We start from the raw sequence: 23,623 nt of genomic DNA, 5'->3' as shown, positions 1-23,623 counted from the left end.
CTGCAATTGTGGGACCGCTTGGATGAAATCACCGTTATTTGGGAGGACACTGGGGCAGATATTGGATGGAGCGTGTGGCCGCCATGCGCTGCGCCAGGAAAATGTCATTAGTTATTTGTGCTGATAGACTGATGATAAAAACAGTGTGGGTGTGGTGGAGGCTTAAAGTGCCTCTGTCGCCTGCAGTGGAGCCATCAAATTCTACTTTTTTTTTTTTTTAAAGCTCATGATGGAGGGAAAAAAACCACCCAGTGTGAAACTGTTTTAAACTTTCACCATGCAACAAGCGTGATAAGTGAAGGGATAATACGGTGTGCTGATTTATATTACTGCAGTGGCCCAGAACAATATAGGGGGATCATTACTACTACAGTATTTTTAATACTACATAGCATGGCATGGTTGTCATATCCCAAAATATTTTTTGGAAAATCCCCAATTATTTTGCGTTACCGTTACACATTGGCGCTGACAGCTCCATGAATAGGCAAAGCTTCCCGGTATCCAACAGGTCGTCAGCTACATATCAGCTGAGCGAGCGCAGGCCCACAAGCGATGGTTCTGTCAGTGCACAAAATCCTGCGCGTTCTATTTCTGCTGCAAACGCACACCGATATGTTTAGCACGGAAAAGCCTCTCGGATGCAAACAGAGAAGGTCAGACAGTGCACTCTGCCCCGCGTATGCTATCAAAACTCCTCAGCAGTGGTCGTAGCACAACTTCAGTTGTTTTTTTGTTTTTTTTTCAAGGTAACTGCGATTACTTTTCACTTGTCCCCGTGTTTGAAAGCTTATCTATAGTTGCTACTCATGTTAGCAAAATAGGCTGGATAGTCCGCCCCTCCCCCAACCTTCATGGAGAGTGTGACTTCGTACTTTTGCTATTTCTACTCCTCAGCGGCACATATCGGCGCTGTCCAATGAAAATCTCCAAATTTATTGCGTACGTCATGATTGGAGACACATGCTTTTCATTAGACGGCTACGGTATGCAAGAACAAACCGGCGTCAAAGCCAAAGTTGACATTTTTTGGAAAGATCGTTTTCCTCTCTCCGACAGATAAATGAGGGTGATAGACGATGGGATGTTGAAGGTTTTATGGTGCCTCGGTAACGTCTGTTCTTCTGTCCAACGGTGAGATCTGGACACTCTACCGACGACGACTTAGGCAACGGGACAACTTTTATATGAGGCGCCTTAAACCAGCTGCAGAGTGAGTGATACGACTGAGCTGGAACGAACTGGACAACCGCGATCACATTTTGTCAGCAATTGACACCCGGGGGTCGACCAACTTTCTGCAACGGACAAACTGTGACCTCTCTTGTTCTCATTGGGAAACAACACGCCAAAGCACCACGTTTTTTTGGTTAATTTTATTGAACCACATATATGGCTGGCTCTGGCTGCTGTAGCTATATTTCACCGTTAGGGGAGAGGAAATGAGTGATAAGAAAGGTAAGACTGACTGTGAGTGTTTGAAAGGCTGCTGGCATAAAGAGCTCCATTTTTGAAACACACAGATGCATCCATTTCACTGGCAAAACACTTTCACTTTTTATCCTTGGGTACATTTGAAATTAAGAATTTCACTGCTCACAAAAAAGGCAAAAATGGCAAAATCTCAAGTTGAACCTAAAATGCACTGTAAAGTTGACTCGTAAAGTCAATCTGGCATTCTCTAAATATTTGATTGCAAATGTCCAAGTGTTAGATGTTTCAGTAGTTCTTGCACAACTTGTTCTCTAACAAGGAGCTGAACGGCAGAATCCACAAAACGTGTTTGATCCATGAATCGACCAATACATTTCCTGGTTCAATTACAAATGAAATATGAACACTCCTGTTGACGCGATGGCTCATTCGCGCTCGAGTGCCATCCGCTGGGGACAGATCCGCCGATGACGAAGATGACTGAACCTGCTGCACTAAACTGTGCAAGATCCACGATTGGATTGATTTTGGATACTGACTTGAACAAGTCTCTCTTGTTCAGAAGTGTGTCTAGAACCCGAAGTGACCCTTCTACCAGGTTCCCACCAAGACACACTTATTGAAACATCCATCTATCCATCCACCCATCCATCCATTTTTTTAGCCGCTTATCCTCACGAGAGTTGCGGGAGTGCTGGAGCCTATCCCAGCTGTCAACGGGCAGGAGGCGGGGTACACACCCTGAACTGGCGGGTCTGGGATTGACCCGGGACCTCAGAACTGTGAAGCCAACGCTTTCCAGCTGCCGCCCCTTATCGAAACATTCCATTTGAATTGTTCCGGTGACCTTCCAGGTGGGTTATTTCATGGATCCATGTGCAGAAGAGTTACTGAAACATTGAATACAACTTGGCTTTTGACAGTTGAATCCATTTTACCTTATCCATCCACGTTCGCTTATCTTGTTCAGGGTTCAGTTGGAGCCCACCCGAGCTCACCCGAGCCGACTTGCTGTCGTTGCCAGTTTGTCGTCAAACTGACGAGAACCAGCGAGGGACGAGCAGTTGTTTCACTGGCATTCTTGCCATCCTGGCTGAGCAGATAAAAGAAATAGAACTTGTTGTGGACAGCGGAAAGGCATCCAGCACATAGGTAGGCACAATTTGTAGAGGAAAAAAACTAGGGAATACTTGTAAGCTTGTGACAGTTGATGAGTTAAATCTCCTCTTCTTTTTCTCTTTCTTGTTTCTAGATGGCTCTCTCCAAAGTCGTGACATCATTATCCCCAAAAGAATCTCTTTCCCCTTGGGATGCAAATGAACCACTTTGTCTTAATTCAAATTGGTGCAAGGCACTGGCGCGGTTGGTACATTCCTTGCTGCACCGGATTTTATTGCACTTGCCCCTTTAATCTTATCCTTGTGCTTTGACACACAAGTATCTTGGTCTTGTCCACTTAGTTGAGTGTTGCTGTGGTTCACATAGCAAATTTGACAGTCTATCCAAATTTTCTGTTCTGAAAGAACCCAGTTTGGTCAGCCTGTTTTTTTTTTTTTTGTCTAGCTATTAAAGCATTCTCTAAGTTGGAAAGCAGCCAAGACCAAATGCAGCATGGCAAATGAATTAGCCTTTCATAAAAGAGAGACACAAAACAAGTTACTACAATATGTACATTTATACACATGCGACAACATACAACTGTGAGTGTTCTGTGGGAGATGGGGAAAGAATGAAACGCTCGCGACGAGAACAAAATTTGACACATTTTCAACCCTCTAAATGATCGTTTGCCTCTTATCTTTCCGTGTCTCAGTGAACGCGGAAAGAATTTGCATTGACAAAACAAAAGACATCTCCCAGTGACACGAGAGCTGAGTTTCACACCCACAGCAACCTCACGGAGCTGAAATGTACATATACATCTTTTAGAAATTGCCAGCTTGAATACTGTATCGGCGTCATCTCGTTGAGCATACATTCACTAAAATCACGTGCGTCACCTTCCAACAACAGCGGCAACATTTACACAAGAAGGCAAGCAGGATGAGGGTCGTTGTGTAAGCAGTGCAGCTTGCTTGTTCAGCTTCTTCTGCGCGGGGAGACAAATACGGATTTACTTGTAATCTACTGGATTTGCGAGGAACGTTCGGCATTAGGGTGGGCGGATGGGGGGGACCTTAATATTATCGTGACTGAAAGAAAAAAACATTTCCAGCATTAGAACAGAACACACAATGAATTCATTAAGAAGGGCTCGCACAATGGCTACCACCGTGCTGAATCTGGCAATGGAAGCAACAAAACATATAATGTATTTTGACACTGTTAGGATTTGCACTACATGGTTGGAGACGATTCAGATTTTTTTTTTCCCCGCACCAAAGTGGCAACATTTGGACATGCGTCATGGCAGCGTAAACAGAAAATCTTCCGATCGGAATCAGGCCTCTTACAAATATGGATCAGAATCCAAAGTAAGGAATATCTGCCAACTAAATTGAAGCATAAAAGAACAGATCCAATACTGTATACGCCGTCAATGTGAGCTAAATGTCATCAAGATTTGACAGTCACTTCGGTGTGCATACCCAAACTACACAAACGTAAAATCTAAACTCTAAACTACAGCGACAACATAGACAAAATCTGCAACATTAGAAATGTGTCTGTCATGAAATAAGTAAACTGATGGCTGACTGCGACCAGGAGAGTAGCGTGGAAGTTTCTCGCTTTTAAATCAATGGGGGCACAGTACCGTAATTCCTGGCCTACAGAGCACACCTGGTTATAAGCCTCGGTACACAGAGTTTAAAGCTAACGCTAGCGACGCGCTAGCTTTAAACTCTGTGTACTGAGGCTTATAACCAGCTGCACTAACGCTAGCACTGCACTAACACTAGCGCCGTGCTAATGCTAGGTCCACATCACCACATAAACCGCAGGGTTGAAAGCGTGTGAAAAAACTTGCGGCTTGTAGGCGCGAAATTAGGGTTAATACCGCCGTTCAGTTTTCACAGTCCTGGTATTTTCGGCTTTGTAAATGTTATAAAATGTGATTTTCTTAAATACTGTTGTACAATATATTTATACATGAATCATTTTCAATATGTATTATAAATGTCTGCATTGTTTTTAAAGTACATTTGAAGACGTAAGAAATGTAATTATGGTAAATGTTTTAAGAAGATAGTGGATCTCAGGTGTATTTAAATAGGAAACTTCTATTTCATTTTCACTTATCGCGAGTGAGGGTGGGTTGTGGAAGGTAACCAATGGGTGGTGGGGGAGGGGGTTATTCCTACTTGTCAGCTCAGGCCCACTAAACAGTAAGTTTAATTAAAAAAAAAATCTTATTTACATACCCATTGTGGCTGCCCTGTAGTGTTATTGTAATTGTACGTGTAAAGAGAAAAAAATGGATATAGGAAATAAATGACAAGTGTGGACTGGGCCCTACTTTGTGGTGAATGTATCTTTAAGAACACCATTATGAAAGTTTAAAGTCCCTGTAAAGTGAAAATAAACAGCTTAACAGACCACAGACAATCATGCGTTAGGGGTTAGTTTTTTCCTATTCAAGAACATGTCGCATTAAATCCCCTCTGCACTTGCTGTAGAGGTATTCCGTGCCCCTCCCCCCTCAGCACCTACACAATGAATGGGTTTGTTGATGCCGCATTGCCATGTGTGGCGGAAAAAGGCCTTACGCTATGCTTATATAGAACTACGTTTTGCTGTGAAAATATATCAGTTTAACGGCTCTGGTGGTTGGAATTTACCCAACCGACTTGTTGTGGAGACAATAAGGCGCTCTAAAGATGTTGTGCCAGCGCAAAGCCCATGCTCACATGCTGGCTGTCCTGTCAGACATTTATTTTCCCCACACTCTCTTAGTGTGTCTGGTTTTCTATTTGGAAAATATGTCCACTCATAGCTGACAACGAGGCACTTCAAAGCGGCCACGCCAGCAGTCCACACGCCGGCTATCATGTTTGACTTATTCCCCCCCACTCTTCTGCCAGGAAACTGAAATGCTGAAAAATACCGTAACACTATACCTCCACAATTCAATACTGGTACTAAATAGCTCTCGGTTTTTGCACGTTTTCAGCAATTATCTTCAAACAGAATGAATTCAGAAACAAACCTAAATTCACTTTACGGGGTCTTTAGGATCCACGGCATCTGTCAGATATTTTGAGTATTTTTTTTTTTAACATTGACCCTGTTTATATCAATACTTTTTCCCTGGTGAAAATTTTCTGTAGAAATTCTACAGAAATCCATAGAATTCTATAGAATTTGTACACAGGAACTTGTTCTATAGAACTTTGGCTGTGATTTTCTATAGAATTTCCAAAGAAGGAGTTGGGTCCTAAAGTTCTATAGCTCTTTAAAAATTCTTTAGAAATGTTCAATAGAACATTTTTGGCAGGGTTACTTCATGGCTGAATGTCCGGTTCCACAATACAGCACACAAAAGAGGATGTGCGCTAAACTTTCATAAAATCAAACGACATCGCGGCTTTCTTTGAACCCAACGCTGCTTTTAGTTTTGCATAGGAAATACATCCCTGTATATTCGGAGCAGATGAGGACAATCCCTTTAAACAGCTCACAAAGCGCCATCAGTCTCGACAAGCTCGACGCCGAATCTGAACCTCGTACTCTCGGATCATTCCACGTATATACAGTCACTTACTATAAACACCTAGTTGCACATGTGCGAGGGCGCTCACCTGCGCACGCGTAAGATTCTAATCCGGGCCAAGACACACAGCTGTTAGAGGATATCGGATCTGCCGTTTTGGCTCGGGCGTCTGGAACCGATTTATCAATCTAGCATGCATTCCATAATCCTCGCACAGGAAATATGTTTTCAAATGAGCTCTTCTGCGTGAGTGGAAGATGTTACAGTGGTTTGCAATGGGAGCATAAAAAGTAGGGGCGGGGGTGCATTGGCATATGTGGAAGAATTTGTAAGATCACCGTGATGCAGTCCCCTTCTAAATGGTCAAGGGTAGGGGGGCTGTGTTGGGGTTTGTCCGCACGCATGTTGTGCCCACTTCATGGACAGAAGAGCCGAAGGGAAACAGGAAGGTTTTTGTTTGAAGAGGCGTGCGTGCGCGTTTGTATGCATGGGATCAGCTTTAGCAAACGCACGCTTGGCGAGTTCCAGAACAAGACGTTCTTGCAGTTCTCCTCTTTTCCTCCGTCATCCAACAAGATGGAGGAGTCTATAAGTGACGCGCGTGTTGGATGTGAAAGTCAGTATGCAGTTTCTTATAGACGAGTCACGTTGCCATCAGAACAGGGTCCATTGCGAGCAAAGAGCAGCGAGGAGCAGCGCGAGGCTGCAGGGTCCCGGCCAGCTTCCAGACGGGGAACCACCGACCACCCGTACCGAGGGGGGCTTGGCTGGGCTCTCCTTTGGACCGTCCAATATAGGCCCGCTGGATCCAACTTCACTGGAGCCTTTTGTGTCTACTGTAGGATTGAGACAAGAGAGAAAGAGAGATACAATTGTTCATCTCATGTTAATAAAATAGGAGGAATATTTCTAGAAAACATTTCCATGACTGATGTCTTAGTGTGGTCAGCATCGTGATCAGCATGTTTGCCTCAGAGTTCTGAGGTTCTGGTTTTGAATCGCAGATCTGGTCTTCCATAAACATGGATGTTGTTCAATAAGGACTCAAAATTGCTCAAAAAGTCTGAATGTTAGTGGGAATGGTCGTTTTATTATATGAGCGTGTGACTTAAAAGTAATTTAAAAAAAAATGTACAATAGTGCCTGGAGATATGAGATATATATATTTGTTCAATGACCTCACTTGGGCCTGAAGACTTTCAAATCATCTATCCCCTTGGAAATGAGTAGAAATGCCAGTAATCCATTCCATAATCACCCTCCACCCGCTCCCACCCTCCAAAAAAATTATTAAAATATTTTTCTCATTGGTAAAGTAGTACTTCTATTATTGTACTTTAAAACAACAACAGCAAAACAAAGCTTTTTTGGGTGACCACAACTTCACCACCGGGGACAGCATAGTACATTCACGCAAACACAAACCAAGAGTTTCCCACCAGTAATATTATGGAAGTTATTTTTCCACAAAGGATAAAAAATGTGTTTGAGAGTATTTTTAGATTACCTGTCTGCGTGTGTTGCTGCAATTGGTTTGTGCTCAAATGTCCACTGCTTAAAGGTTACCTATATATGACATTTGCACAAAGTGTAACAACTAAACTTGAAATTGGATGTGCCATTGAACAGCTTGGAGAATTTTTTTTTTTTTTTTTTTAAAGGTAAACTGCTGCTTGCACTGCCCCCACATTAAGTTTGTTTCTAAAATTTTGCCTCGCATGTCAACGCAAAAATCACCCAAATGATGGCTTGTGTCTTAAAAACCCACAAGTCAGGCCACTTGTATCTGAAAGCATCACTGAATACACGCTTTAAGAGGACGACTGCTGGGGTTGTTGCTTTTACTTTAGTACTAAGCGAGTCTGACAAACAACGAAATTGTCACGTATGAACACTTGAAATGTGAACAAATGATGGCTTTCAAGTTCTCCTAGCTCAAAGGCATCCAATCATGCCTTCACAGACCTTGCTTTGTGCAGTGGGAACAGAAAGAGCCATCACCAAGCTGCGCTCACAAAGTTGGAAGCATACAGTTGGGGTAAGATTAAATAAAAATAAAATAAATCAAGGGAGCAGCCCAACTCCTGACGAGTCAATTTCTTGACTAACAGGTTGTTCTGATACGTTTTGGCCAGCTGGAAAACACCGCTTTATCGCTAACAAGCCAGAGCAAGCGTTACGTAACCGTATGATTGGGGAGGAAAATACATCAAGGAGTGGCAATCCCAAAGGGCGAAGAGAAAACACATTGACATGATGAAATATTACAGTGCGCGGTGTCAAGGGCCTATTGTTAAAAGAGTATAATCTGCCACTGTCGGAAAAAATGAGGTCAAGTTTTCAGCTGATCCTTTCAATGCGAATGAGGCAAATCTCTCAAGATGGATGCAATTGTGGACTCAATCGACTGTGACCGTACAAAGCAGGTGGAGTCGCGGTAATATAGCTATGAAATCTTGAAATCCCATCTTGGCAAGATTCAAGCTGTTATGAGGAGACAGACATTGCTTGGGTATCACACCAAATGCAGAATTATTTTTTTTTACACCCCTCCACACCTCTGTTGTGCATGTGAGACAAGGGTGAGGCAGGGCTCCAAAGACAGTGAATTGTTTCCAGCATACGTTGCTTTTATTGTCCCGGTTTACAATAGACAAATAAGCTGTTCATCCCAAATCTGATTGCGCTTATTGTTTTTGCTGAAACTGGGCTGCATCTCATTAGGATAGAGAAGAATAGAGAGAAGTGGGAATGTGAAAAGACACAAAGGCTAAATCACCACATGTACACCAGCTGGCAAATTAGGAAACCGATTCCTGGCAGAACCAGCGATTACATTGCAGACCATAATTCGGCCGACTAGTTAAAGTGTTCATTTCGTAGAAGAGAATACATCCCGCTGGAAAGCTTTGCAAACTTTAACGTGACCCTCAAGTGGAAGCCAGAAAATTTTGTTAACGAGGAGACGAGCCGATGCTCACTCAATAATCCAAGACCCGTCTCGTGCTAACAGCTGTTAAAATTGCGATACGCAATAAGCACGGGATCCCATTTACACCAGTGAGAGATTATATAGCATATACCCGGCATGTTCTATTCATGTTCACAGCCAATTAAATGTCGCAGCTGGGAAAGGAAATGTTTGGACTCCTGCTCTTTGTGTTAAGACGCATTTATGCTAATGACATCATCAAGTGCAACAAAGGTGAACAGCGTTCTTCCGATTTTACTCCTGCCTTCACCTTCGGCCAATCACTGAACTGCAGAGCGTCGAGCGCAAGCTACCGAAACCAGCCCCATTATAACGCTTTTATTACTTTCTCGTGTCATTTGTGGTTAAAATAGATTGATGATGAATTAAGTTGACACCTGCATAAATGTAAAACTAACAGGAGTATCGGAGTTATGAAGTCTAAAAATATGCAAAGGTGCAAAGATGAACATCAGGAGACAAGGGAAATCATGGAATGCGATGTTGCCATAATGACGCAGCGAGCAGATTGTTCCCCTGCTTGATAGCGCTGGCTCAAACGTTAATGATGAGAATATGTGGAAGGAAAAGATGGAAAAGCAGAAGGCTGGCAGCAGCCGCAGATGATGTAGATGGTTAGTAGAGGAAAAACAGTATGTTTGGCTTCTGAGGACCAGATTGAATATCAAGGGATGAAGCCAGATGGAATCAATCACCTCAAGGATATGCGGTGGCACACAGACATGCTTTCTGAACTTTGCATAAATCGCAGACGTGGTGTCTGAGAATGAATGAGGAGGGTCGGGTATCTCAGTCACTGAACTGTTGTGAATGAAGTTCCCCATGGATGGAGGTGGTGAGTTGGCAACAGGGTCAAACTGGTGATTCAGTTTTAGATGACCTAAACACAAGTTCAACATGAGAAGAATAACACATTGCTCAAGCCGTACCCAAAGTGTGTACTTGACTCCATTATGGTGCACGGCAGCCTGGTCAACTGTCCTGGTCATTATTTTTAAAATCTGGAAAACGCCTGTTTCTCCACACATTCCTAACCCGAAGCCTATGCCCAAAGTTAGATGGGATTGGCTCCAGCACACCCACAACCGTTTAAGTTTCATAACAACAATAATCAGACAATAGTTGATTTAAAGGTGTTCAACAAAGGCAACAAATTTGAGTCAAGTGATGTTCATTGACATTGTTTCACAATACAACAATAACACTTCTTCACATTGACACCCTCATGCCTGCCATTGATCAGTAAGACAAGAAAGGGATCCTACATTCTTTGTTGTGGCACATTTCTGTTCTTTTGATTTTTTTTAACCTTGTGAAAAAGAACTGAACTAATTCAGAGCAGAAGGGGGGGGGGGCACTTTAAGGTGTGAAAGCACCTGAATTTTGTCATTTGACTGCTGATATGTCTCCAGATGGACAGGCTGCTGTTTTGGGATTTCTGGAGGCTTGTTCCCATTCGGCAAGGAGCAACAACAGCTGCTTGGAACATGCTTGGTCACAGCACCGAGGACGAGCTGTACCGCGCGCTCTGGCCAAGAGAGGAAGGCTGGATGGGGGAGGGAAAGGAGGGCGAGGAAGGGGGTTGAAAGGTGAGTGTGATAGCCAACACAAAGATGTGTTCCAGGAAATTCCGGGGGGTAAAATAATTGCATGATAACCCAGAGAGACACCAAATTCTTCTAGTGTAATTCAATTTTCTGCTTATCGTGGGGGGTATCCTCCATTTGATACCTCCACAGAATAGTGAACAGCTTTATTTTGCTGTATTATTTAGGTATTAAAGAGCAAATCAAATGCTCAAAGATACTCAGGCTGATATTTGTTATATATGTTATTAGGTCTATTTATGCCTGGTGTGTAAGCCTTAAGTTGCTCTCGGTTGAACAATTGCTGAGGAATGGAGCGCCGACTACGCAGCTTCGCAAATGCAGCTGTTCCCAGACTGAACACTTGCAGCCATAAAAACACAAATAGCAGTATCAGGAAAGGTACTTCTTTTCTACGCAACGCTGATTTAATACGTGCTTCAAACTTATGTTGTTGATTTCAGCTAGAAGTGCATTCTTAAGAGTGCAGACCTCCCTTAAGGCGAATCCTAAATGGTTGTTTTACAAAGCGACATTATTGCTGTGGACAGATATTTCCTGATCCCTCTGATTTTGATCCACCGTATTTTGTAGTTATCAGCACCCAGAACTCAAGAGGAGAAAAACGTAACTTCTTTGAGAGGTGTAATTTATCACAACATACAGTTTTACAAGGTGACATACAGACACAGATGTTTGGCTCACCCATCAATGCATTTTATATGTGACAAGTTTCATCCCCATGTCTGCCGCGTACAGTCAGGAAGCCAGAAATACAGTTTGAGCTTTGATTGATAGCAGATTGTGGGAATGTGCTGGATGACAATATGTTTGCTCCACCTCCCTCATACTCCACATATTCTTCGCATTCAGCTCACTCCCCCAAGTGACCTTGAAGGTCTTCTCCCTGCGATGGGTTTGATGAGAAACGGATGCAAGTGGGGGGGCTAAGGACATTGTGAATCTCGGTCTTCAACAAGGTCATTGGAACTGCCCTACAGCAATCTCCTATTAAGATGAAAGACCTTTGACATGGGGGGGGGGGCATGTATAGATATGGCCTCTCAACACGGTGAACTAGGATCTGCTGTTAGCACATGATTTAACTGTATCTGACTGTCTCTTTCTCCAACCGCACAGCTTGGCAAAGCGCAGAGAATCCTTATTTGGTGTGTAACTATTTATGCAGGAGTAGCCTTGAGCCTGTAAATTAATTTGCTTTTGTCCATGTTCTACCACATCTTCTGTTCAACCGTTGCAATGCGGGGCCTTGCTGTAATGTTTGCTCATGAGACCAACAGCTTATCTTGCTTGTAACTGAAGAAAGAAACGAGGCAGAGTGGTGCACGAGTTGTCGTCTCTCTTTAAGTCAAGGCTCATCTTAAAGATTTATCATCTGGCTGAAACTCAGAAATCTAGAAATGAATGTCAGGATAGGCAATTTTAACCGAAATGGTTTAAAAGCAGTGCACACAGGACAGGCTAGCAAATGCCAATGTTGAAAGTCCTCTTTTTCCGAGGAGTGCTGGAGCCTATGCCAGCTGTCAACGGGCAGGAGGTGGGATACACCCTAAACTGGTTGCCAACCAATTGCAAGGCACAGAGACAGACAACAGTCGCATTGACAATCACACCTAGGGGCAATTTAGAGTGTCTAATTAATCTTACATGATTTTGGGATGTGAGAGGAAACCGGTGTGCCCGGAGGAAATCCACGCAGGCACGGGGAGAATGTGCAAACTCCACACAGGCGGGTCCCGGGATTGAACCCGGGACCTCAGAACTGTGAGGTCAACGCGTTTCAGATGATCCACCGTGCCGCCACTTAGGAAAATCCATGTTAATGTTTTTGATTCTAAGAAACTGTGTAGTCAATGCCAGTTTGAGATTTTGTCATTTTTCAAGCTATTTATGGATTTGGGCCAGTCACAACTTTCAAACTGTGACTAGGACCGAAAAATGATTGTCAGTACTTTTAATCTGAGGGCTCTTTCGTCGAAAATAAAACAATAAAAAAAAGTATTACAATTTGACGACCACATTTACTTTCAGAACGTTCCTGGCCAACTGGGGATGCGCAGTCACAGAACCATTATCTAACACCATGCAGTTTGGGATCATTAAAAACAAACAAACAAAAAACAAATAAATAAAATAAAATAAACTAACACGCTCTCAGGAGAAACCGATCAGTGTGCTAATTGTACTGCTCAAAAATTTAATTTAAAAAAAGTTTTTTGCTCAAATGCATGAAACTTTTCAAGCAAGGGCACATTCGTTTTCTTGCTAAATCACAAACACTGGAGAAAGTAGCTAAGGTTAAAAGACAGACGTAAAAAGGACACCTTCACACAGTTCATTAGTGGCTGTCCATCTCTGCTCATTTTGTATGTGGTGCGACGTCAGCTAGGGACTCCATTACCCAGTCTAACTAATCACCCTATTTTTTTTTTTTTACTGAAAGCAACACATTAAACTTGTGCACAGACATGCAAATTTGCATCTCTCGGAATGTCCCTTCTGGTTCACAGGTAACCAATGTAATTACTGCTCCGTGGGCATTGGATGAGCCACTTAAGGAGTAGAAGGGGCAACGAGGGGCCGCCGATGGGTTTTACATCCAAGCCAGGAGCTAACCTAACAACGGGTATTGCTGCATGGCAACTCCAGAGCAGGGGTCATTATGGCAGAATCTGGTCAGTGACTATTGGACTATTTGGCTGGAATAAGATTTATTCCCTTATGCAAATACCAAAATAAATAGCAAAAGAGGCCCTGGGAGGGATAGTGACTTCCACCAGTTGATACAACAGATTCTCAAAATGGAGGAAAACGGGAAAAGGTTCTTGAGCAAAAAAATAACTGAAATAAAAAGCTTGTGACTCTTGGAGAAACACGCATCACATTCCCCTCAAGAGCATCAATTTAAATGATATGACAAGCATACACAGCTCACAAAACACCTTCGGTCATTCAAAAGCCATATGCCTAAGTGCTTTGGCAGGTGCTAGTTTGTCCTTTTAGACAGACACGCATGAAGGATACAGCCATCAACTCGGTCTGCTTTAGTGAGTCCGGATGGCCATTAGGGTGCTGGCCGCTCAGTAGTAGACCAGAAGAGCCCGCACTGAGGTGAGAAGGTGCAAATGGTGTGAAGTCCCCCTGTGACAAGTCTCCTATGAATTGAACTGGTTTGAACTTATTTCCCTTTTCATCTTCAAAGTGTTCATAAATCACAAGGGTTGGAGGGGGGAAAAAGATGTGCTGTGATGTTATAAATGTTTGATTTTGAGGGGGAGAGTTGGTTACTTTGATGTAATTGCTTGCATAACTGACTGAGTTTTCAAATCGAATCAAATCTCAAACCAACCTCAATATGGGATACGTGAGGGTTTAGGACTGTGAGTCATACAGGGAAGTCTGGGCACTCCACTGGGAAATGTGCTAGTTCCCTTCTTTACCTGTGCTCGTGCTGAATTACACAGCTCAACAACAAGCTAGCCTGCTGCAAAAGTTCTCCAATGATGAAACAAATGTCTTTTCTACAATGGTGGCATCAGAACCATCTACAAATCAATAAAACAATGACACAAGGTCTGATTTCCAGAGGAATATTGAGTGTGGTAAGGAGGTGCAGAAACACATCCAAGCAGGTTGTAACAGGTGGAGGAGGGTGTCAGGTCCGTTGCGTGACAGAAGAGTCTCTGCTAGGATGAAGGGCAAAGTTTAGAAGATACTGGTGAAGCCAGCCATGATGTACAGATTAGAGATGGTGGCACTGAAGCGACAACACGAAGCAAAGCTGGAGGTGGTGTAACTGATGATGTATTAGTTCTCTCTAGTGGTAACCAGGTTGGATAGGGTTAGAAATGAGTCCATCAGAGGGACAGCCAAGGTTAGATGCTGTAAAGACGAGAGGAGACGTTGATGGTTTGGATACATCCAGAGGAGAGGTAGTGAGTATATTGGTACAAGTGTGATTAAGATGGCACTACCAGGCAAAAGAGCGAGAAGAAGAGAAGATTGATGGATGTTGTGAAGGAAGACATGAGGGCAGTGGGTGTTAGAGAGAGAGATGCAGGAGATGGGCTTGCATGGAAAATGATGCGGTGTGGCGACCCAGAACGGGGCAAGTTGAAAAGGAAAAGATGATGATGAGAGACAGGTGAACATCGTGAATTGGAACTGAATTTGACAGGACAAGTAGGTCTTTTGTATTAGCCATTTTCTAAAGCAACTTGCCCATATTGCCAGGCATTTCAGAGCATTTTGACCAATCTCTCAATTTATAGAAGCGTTTCATGACAAAACAAGCACCGAACCTACCAACAGAAAAAGGAGATTCTCTTCTTTCACCAGGAAAAATTGTTTCAAGCTTTTCCTATCATATAGTTATGAGAAGTAGAACAGGGTTGGTTTCACCCAAAAATGGTATTTGGCGATGCAATGCTGCTTGCTATCTTCAGTGATCAGTTTGTCATTTCAGTGGTTTACAAACCTTAATTTAGCAGAAAACCTGTGAGAGACCCTCTGTGGCAGAATATTTTTGTCAGTTCGATTCCACTGCAATAAATGAGTTAATGCTACCTTTTATAGAGCATTTTGACTGCATAAAAAATGAAGCATCAACTAACTGGTTCTAAAAGCCCGATCTGTTCTCCATCAAAACCAGTGAATCCAGTGGCTGTGTGAGAATGAGAGCCAAGCACTCCTCTCTCTTGACCAACACGTTTCAAACATTGCAGCAGAGGATGATAGCAAGGGGCAGCTGCTTTAGCAACAAACTGCAGTCACAACACTTGAGGTGGCACTGATGGTCTCGACATCGTTCCAGGTGCTATTTGAATGGATAACGTCATACTCTTTCCTTGTTGTCTACTAGAATACAGCCTCACCTAAATGTACATAAATGTTAAATGATAATTAAAATGTGCTGTTGTTGTCTATCATAGAAGATCGACAATTGGTTCAGGTGCTGATGGGTCAGCGCTCTCCCTCCCATCTGGGTCAGGTCTCTCCATGCCATCAGGCCTGACAGACGGCCTACATTCAGCTTCCATTGCAGCATCAATGATGGATTAAAGAGGAGGTCTTCAATGACCTTTCAATCATTTAATGAAGTGACTTGTCCAGCATTATTTAGGTACAAACAGATTTAGTATAGCAGTCAATGCAGCAAGTCAACACTCAACTTGGCTCATTGGTGCCAGATGCTATTATTCGACCATTCATGCAGTGCTAATGTAGAACTAACTCAAGCGTTCATCCATCCATCCATTTTCTGAGCCGTTTATCCTCACATTCATTTGGATCGATTCAGAGTTTGAAAGAAACAAGTTCTCTTCTTTAACTTTGAGGTATACAATGCAACCGAAAAGGGAAATTCAAGGGTCCAAACGTGTTTTTGGTCATATTCACCTCATCTGTACTTGAGGCTAACAGGCTGAGACAAGGTTCAGACTCATCCCTGGTTATCCATCTACCGTGTTTTTCAATATCAATGGAATGTCCACTTTTATTTGTTCAGTATTATGTTACAACCGTAACAAAAGCTCATGTGTAGCTTGGGCTTTGCTCAACAGACTCAACGGGGGTCACTTGTGTTTCAGGCTCCCCAATCCAAATGCCCTGCAGCCAATTCAGATTATGGACATGAATAAAAGAGCGTAACAGAAACGAGGACCCTCATCGAGTAAATGCAGCTGGTCAAGTCTCCGAAGAGATAAAGAAAAGTTTAGTCTATGCCTGACAAGTGGTGAACTGTTTAAGGGTGCGTCATGTCAGAGTTAGGCAGACAATAAAATTCAAGTTCAATCTACTAAATTCACACTCGCTTTATGAGTTTGGAAAGGAACCTAGCCATCTTTGAAAAGTAATACACCTCATCTTGTAATGCAAAGTCTTGCTAAATGAGCATATACATTGTCAGACATTTTCAGAGTACTATGCCATAAAAATTCCAAGGAACCGTTCGAAACCCTGACTCCTTTGTATCAATTACACAAATGTATCAGGTAGTAACGGTTAACACTTCCTCTGGTTTATTATCTCTTGCCACTGAGATGCTTGGTGCGTCCAGACCAACGTCCCCGAAGAGTGCTGCAGGGGCTCAATCATAAAGGCTTCACTGATACTACTTTAAAAGGAAATGATGACGCTTGCTAATGAGAGCCATTATGCTTTGATGACTGTGCGCCTCGGGAGCCCTTCCTGCTAAAAATCCTCTCTCCGTGCCATAAAACCACAGGGCAGAGTGTGCCAACCCATGGCATAAAGGGAGACCACTTAAAGGCCAAGATGGAAGATGGTATAAAAACAATGGAAGTGGTTAGCCATGAAGAACTGCGATAGTTACGATAAAATACAGCAGGGACTGTGAACACTCATTCATAAGACCGGTAGGTCTGACAGGGGAGACGGACTTGGATCCGAGTATTACCCAAATAAAAAAAGTGCATTATTCCTTCCACATCCACCTGTGGACCAGAACCTCTTCCTTCCCGAGCAAAATCTGTCTTTGTTTCTTCTTCTAGCCCCGGAGCATCAACTCTTAGGCCCTTAAGCTCTACATAAAAGGTTAAGGGAAATGGCAATCATACTGCTAATATCCATATCAAGACACAGCCAATACATCTGCTGACCGGCTGACAAGTAAGCACACCAGTCCCAGGAGAATGGGTCCCCCCCACCCCTCTCCAGAGTATGCAAGAGTCAAATCCCCACGGCATGCTTTGTAACCTTGCTTTATAACTGCTTTAGCTTGAGATGTAGCTTAGCATTGTGCATTTACCCTTCTTGATCACGACCAGAACTCAACTTACCATTGAAGCAAATCATATGTAATCAACATCAGTGATGTAGATAACGCAGAGTGATGAAGCTCAACCAATAAGTACGGGAATATTGTAAAATGGTCCCAACAAAGATGCGCAAAATTTGCAACATGTTACACATCAACTGTTTAAAAAGTTAGTGGAAAGAGGGAAACAGTTATTAGAATGCCTGCTGGTTTTATTGTGCATTTTTCGACAGTGCCTCGCTGAGGGAAGGAACTGGAAAAGTTGCTGACCAGGCTGTCAGTGTCTGTAAACTGCACTTATATCACTTGTTTTTCCCTAAAGGATAAATAACATATGCGCGTGAGCATTGTTGCATTATGTACATGTGCTGATACGTCGTTTGCGGATGTTCAAACAGCCATAGCCGTCTATGTTTTTTTCAATTTTGTGTTAACAATAGCATTAAAGTAGCTGTCTAAATGGCAAAGTTGTAGTTGTTTTGAAAGATACATGCAATTCCATTTGCTTTGACAGTAAACGTCAATCGGGAGCACAGTGAAGGATTTTTTTGTTTTAAATGATTATTCACACTTTGCTAACCTGCTGCTTGGTGTGATATGAGATAAGGTCATTGCCAGTATCCCGTTTTCGTATCTCAAGGTTTTTCTCATTAAGTCAAAGCAACAAAAATAATTTGCGAAAGTACAGGAGCCTGTCATCTTTAAGGTAGTTGATAAATGATGGCCAATCTCCCACAATCAAATTCATTCCCATGTGACTTGTTTGATGATACAATAAAATGTGTGAAAACGTACATTTTTACTTGCATCTTTACATAACTATGAACTGCAATAAATCACACCAAGCACTGCCAGTTGCTCCAAGCTTTAACACCGAACTGCAAAGTGTGCAAGCAAAGCCTTTCACTCTCACGATGAGCTCATCAACCGACAGATGGTGGTTGTTACTGAAAGAAAATGTAACTTCGCTGGCAACACAATTTATAGTGAATTTTGCTTCACATGTCTTTGGTTCTTTCACAGGTTGTTTGTATCCATGCATTCATTGTACACCATCTGCAAAGAATAATTTGAGTTTAATTTAACATCGCCAGATCAGTTTAGACAAAACTGTAGCGAAGAAAAATGCAAATGTTGGCAGACACCCGTCAAAGGACTTTGTAGCTGTATTTCAGTTTATGATACAAAGATATCTGACATCTAATCTCTGCAGTTACTTGTGGGGGTAATTCAATGTGCCCCTGTGAGTCATTTACCAATTAATACATTAATGATGCAGCTACAAATAGATAGCGGTACCATTAGAGACCTTGGGCTAATACAGTAGGCACACCACAGAATGAACCACAGAAGAGGGCTTCATAGCTGCAGGGGTGAGGACAGCTATGGTTCATTGCCGATTCACTGATTTATTCTCCTGGCTGTGGCCGTGACAGCTCTTAATGTGCGGACCTTGTTTAGTTGGCACATAAAGTACACTAACATGTCTCCAGGCGGGCCCAAGTTGTGAATCATGATTAAGCAGGCAAGGGATCATGCAATGTGACTGCACATGCAAATTGCAAAAGTCAAAAAGAATTTTGCCCATTTTGCCCTTCAAAGTGTTACACAGTGTTTTTTGTAATACTGTGAAACAAGTATTCATCATTACGCTTGTATTCACCTCTTCTTTTTAATTGCACTTATTCAGCGTGGGTCGTCTATTTCGACACGGCAAGCCGAAATATGAGTGTGGCCGATGTTATGGGTGACAACACCTATGAGAATGTTTTTATTGATATTGATTCAGCTGTGTTTATTACAGTCAGGCGTGGAGGACGAGATGGCGACGAGGGAGGCTGAAAGTGCAGGAGGATTGGAAGCCACGTGAGACGTGGTCGTCAGGGACAACATGAACCCAAGTTGCTGGGAGCAAACAGTAACTGCTGGTACCGCTTACTTGAAATGGCAATACAAATTAATAACAAATGCGCAAATGGAAGGAAGAACCTTCAGAGCAAGCAGTTTGTGTTGGATGCTGTTGCCGCCACAACACAAGAATGACCCTGGATGTCTCCGTGGAGATTGAAGTATTGATCATCATTTCGAGAGAGGTGCGATGGAGACTTTAGACAAGGGTAAGTTAAACCGGTGGGATGAGGTTGGAAAGGAAGGTTGTGCGTGCGTGCGTCATATCAAGGTAAATATTTTTCTCTTAAAAAAATTTGTGTTGAGATTTGTTATCATTCAAACAATAAAAAATAAAGAAATAACGGTGTCTAACCAGCAACAAATCGTGACCTTACTAAAAACGTCAGGAGCATAAGCCTGTGTGAAGAATACGTACTGCACAAGTGAATCAGCAATTTCTAAATGTAGCACTGTGTAATGGCGTGACATGTATGTATTTGTAAATAACTACAGCCAAACAAGTATCCCAAATTATCCACATTCAGCAAATCAAAAATGTTCTTCTTTCTTCCTGGTTTGCGTCATCATTTTATGACTTGTACCGGATATGAACGTCAGCGCACGTATGCCTATTAGGGCTGTAAACTGCAGAAAAATGAATAGACTGACACTAAACTAATTGAGGTAACCCTTTACATGCCATTCTTTAGTACTGCCTCCATAATGGATGTGCTACAAAAATCAGCAACTGTAAATGTCTATGGTAATACTTGTGGTGTTGTTGCACAAGACGGCATTCAAACTTGTGCAGACACTTTCTGTGGCAGTGGTGCATGAATAGATTCCATTGAAAATATACAGCAAAGTAGTAAGTACTAACTGTATGATAAATACAGTGAGTACATAATTGGGGTCCCCTCATGCATTGGTTGCATGTCCCCCATTAACACTGACGTCTGGTGATGGGTCCGATTTTGGCAGAAAGAAATAATTAAAAAAAAAAAAAAGGCTTAAAAATGTTTGTCGTGATTGCCAGTCGGAGTTTGATGTCACACTAAAACAATGCTGCTTTTATTTAGTAAATGAGAAACCAGAGTTTGATTATCCAGGCGGAATTTGCAAGATGGGTACGCTCCTTTGAAGAAAACATAAAGGGGCAGGCGAAACACATTTTCATTTTAATGGAATTCAAATTTAACTGACAGGCATTTCACAAAAGCAATTATTAAAAAAAATAATAATAAAATAAAATTTAAACAATTGCAAACAAATTGTTTATCACACTTAAAAGGGGGGAAAAAATTACATTTTACCAGGGTATGAAAACTTAGGAGGACAAATGTACATATGTAATCATATTTATGAAACTTTACGCCGATTTCATTGGTGATACCAGTATCGGCTGATCATGAGCTTTTTCTTCTGATTGGTTGGTTGATTGGCTTTGTCATAATTCTGACCTTCACAAAAGACTCCGCGTCTCCATTTGAATACAAGAGTCTATATTTACCATTCTCACGTCTTTTGACGTAGAAATGTAAATATCTGATGGAAAATAAAGTTATTTAAAAAAAACTGCTGCAATTGGAGAGACACGACTGCTGAGAGAGAACATGTAATCCACGGATTACAAGACAAATTTGTTCTTTCATAATTGCAATATGTCAAACTACTGAAAATAAAATCTTGTATTCCGATAGCACTGGATTACGTTTATAAGGATCATTGAGCTGTATCTTCAACACGAATGTGACTGGACACACTTGTTACCAAGTGGATCGTGCCGACTGTATTATAAGAAGAAAATGGGTTGGGGGGGAAAAAAAGTGTGTTGGTGGTCACTGGTGCTGAGGACAGGAGAGGACATTTGTGTAAGGCTTGCTTGAGCTATGTTCACATACTTTTAATACTTTATGACTCGGAAGCAGGCAACAATAATGTTAGGTAGCCTAGAAAGCTAATGCTAGCACTCGTGGTTATGTGCAAACATGCTGCTGTTTTGTTAAACACATGATTTGACAAGAGCAGTGAATTCCAACCTTTTTGGACCCAAAGCAAATAATTTACAACTGAAAAATCTCATGGCACACCAACAAACAAAAATGTCCAAAATGTAGATGATGGCTATATGGACTTCAGCCATCTAATAAAATACCATTAATTTATGCTGTCTATCACGATGCCTCACTGGCATAACTTCATGAACATTTATTGTAAATATATATTTTTGGAACAATTAAGTACAACAGTGAATGAATAGTTCATTTAAATAGACTCATTACCCCATCTTGTGATTGGATTGGTGATTGGTTATTGTTTTTTTTTTTTAAACTCGCTGATTAGCCCCAAAAATCCTGATCCTGTAAAGCGCAATATTTACCCTTAATATTGGAATGAACCTGTATAGGAAACCATTTTCATAACCTTTAAGTGGCAGTAATCTATTGGAACGAAAGTGTACAGATTTTCATGACCTATACCACAGCTGGCATTTATAAAATGGGAAAGTGTTTTTTTCCCCCCATTTTCCCCTATACCCATGTATAATGTGCACAATTGACTTGACATTTTTGGGAGGGAAAAATGTGCATTATAAAATAAAATAAAAATTATAAAATTACAGTATCTCTCTATTATACAATGGATACTGGAATATGGAGGCTAAAGCAATACAAATGGAAAATAATATACACATAAATTATCTTCTATCTTGTGCAAATATTTGTATTTTTCTTTTTTGTAAGAATAAGACAACCACAATGAATTACAATCCACAAACTAATTATTAACATTATATTTAATTAGGTTATGAATATATGTTTTTCATGAAGTATGTTATTTTCCTATATGAGAAACATTTAGCATATTTTAGCTTTTGGGTGGCTGGAACAGATTAATGGCATTTCCATTTGTTTTAATTGGGCAAGACGTTTGCAACAAGACCATTTTTATGCTTTACATTGCCTTCAACAAATGATGACGCAGGTTTTTTTTTTGTTTCCAAATCACCAAATTAGTGTGCCTTCTGCTGAGTGGTCTTCATAAAACTTCTATGAAGACATATTCCATGGCATTAGTATGAGCACGGACCAAAATAATAAAACTAAAGACGCTTAACCTACCACCCTCCAGTGAAAACTATGCATTTTTGAACATTTTCCTCTTATGGAAAATGCATGCAGAAAATACAGGTAGCTGACAATAAATAATTCTAAATTATGCATGTAGTGGGTGTCTTTCCATCATCCAGGATCCACAATAACATTGCTTAGTCTGAAGTTTACTTGTGGATTCTGTTTGTGTAGATCTCAACCAGTGTGCCGCAGTGTGCAATGTGCGTTCTTCAGGTGTACTGTGGGAAATCATAAATGTTTACGTAATTGGTCAAAAAATGTATTATTTACAAGAAACAATGCATCTTTGTTCATCTATTTATGCCTCGAGGCACAGTGACAGACAGAACAAATAAATGCTAATCTCTTATATGGCAGAAAGTGGAATCAGTAATTAATGTCAGCACTTTTTGTGACATTTTTTGTTGGCGTGCCGTGATTTTTCTCTCTTGTAAAATATGTGCCTTGGCTCCATAAAGGATGGAAATCATTGGTGTAGATGACCAAATTCCCCACAAAGAATATAGCAGGAAAATGACAAGAAATGTTACTTCCTGGCAACTTGAAGAAATGCAGCACAGCTCGGTCTTTGGCTGGCAGATACCATGATGTGGAATCTTTCACATGTACATGTTTTCAGAGGCTATTTTTAAATGAAAGACTTTTATATTTCTCTTCATGTTTATGAAAGTGGGTCACAACTTTGCAACAATTGAAAAATGTAGGTCCCTGGGTGACAACAGTCTAGAACCACTGGTCTACAAGGAGTCTATCTGGCTGCTTTTAGTGAGAGCTAATGCAGCTTCTTTTTTTGTCTGAAACGGTTCATGCCGATGCAAACCCTGTAATAATATCTTTTTAAACAACAATCTGGTTGTGATAACTTATTTGACTGAGTAAACAAAATCAGCCATGCCCCATGAACTCCGACAGGTTTGGAGCTGCACACAAAATGTGGCAAACTCCCTTTGTTATATGCTTAGTATGCAGGAGGTCCAACAATCTGAGACGCATGCTTCGCTTCTCCACAGCGAGACTTCCAGCATTTCTATCACATCTAAGTGATAAAAGAGACAGTGAAGCTGCTCTCTGTAGATTAGCAATGTTCATTAGTTTGCTAATGAAGTCTCTCTTGCCAGAACAATGGGCGGCCGTGCC

General features: G+C 41.6%; 1 protein-coding gene and 1 long non-coding RNA gene across 2 annotated transcripts in view; one reads left to right on the top strand and one right to left on the bottom strand.

The window, feature by feature from the left end:
- Positions 1 to 996: 996 nt before the first annotated feature.
- LOC133510699 (uncharacterized) lies at positions 997 to 2,793 on the top strand. Its single transcript, XR_009797684.1, has 3 exons — positions 997 to 1,458; positions 2,405 to 2,586; positions 2,687 to 2,793. It is a non-coding gene; the product is annotated as an uncharacterized LOC133510699 (long non-coding RNA).
- A 294-nt stretch (positions 2,794 to 3,087) lies between these two features.
- LOC133510697 (glypican-5-like) overlaps positions 3,088 to 23,623 on the bottom strand; it is a 126,060-nt gene continuing 105,524 nt past the window's right edge. The window contains exon 9 of the mRNA XM_061838929.1: positions 3,088 to 6,921. Coding sequence (XP_061694913.1) covers positions 6,740 to 6,921 — 182 coding nt within the window. The 3' untranslated portion in view covers positions 3,088 to 6,739. The remainder of the gene's footprint in view (positions 6,922 to 23,623) is intronic.

Source organism: Syngnathoides biaculeatus, chromosome 13, assembly GCF_019802595.1.
Source record: "Syngnathoides biaculeatus isolate LvHL_M chromosome 13, ASM1980259v1, whole genome shotgun sequence".
Taxonomy (NCBI): Eukaryota; Metazoa; Chordata; class Actinopteri; order Syngnathiformes; family Syngnathidae; genus Syngnathoides; species Syngnathoides biaculeatus.
The sequence above is the reverse complement of the archived record's forward strand: the minus strand, read 5'-3'. Positions and strand labels throughout refer to the sequence as shown.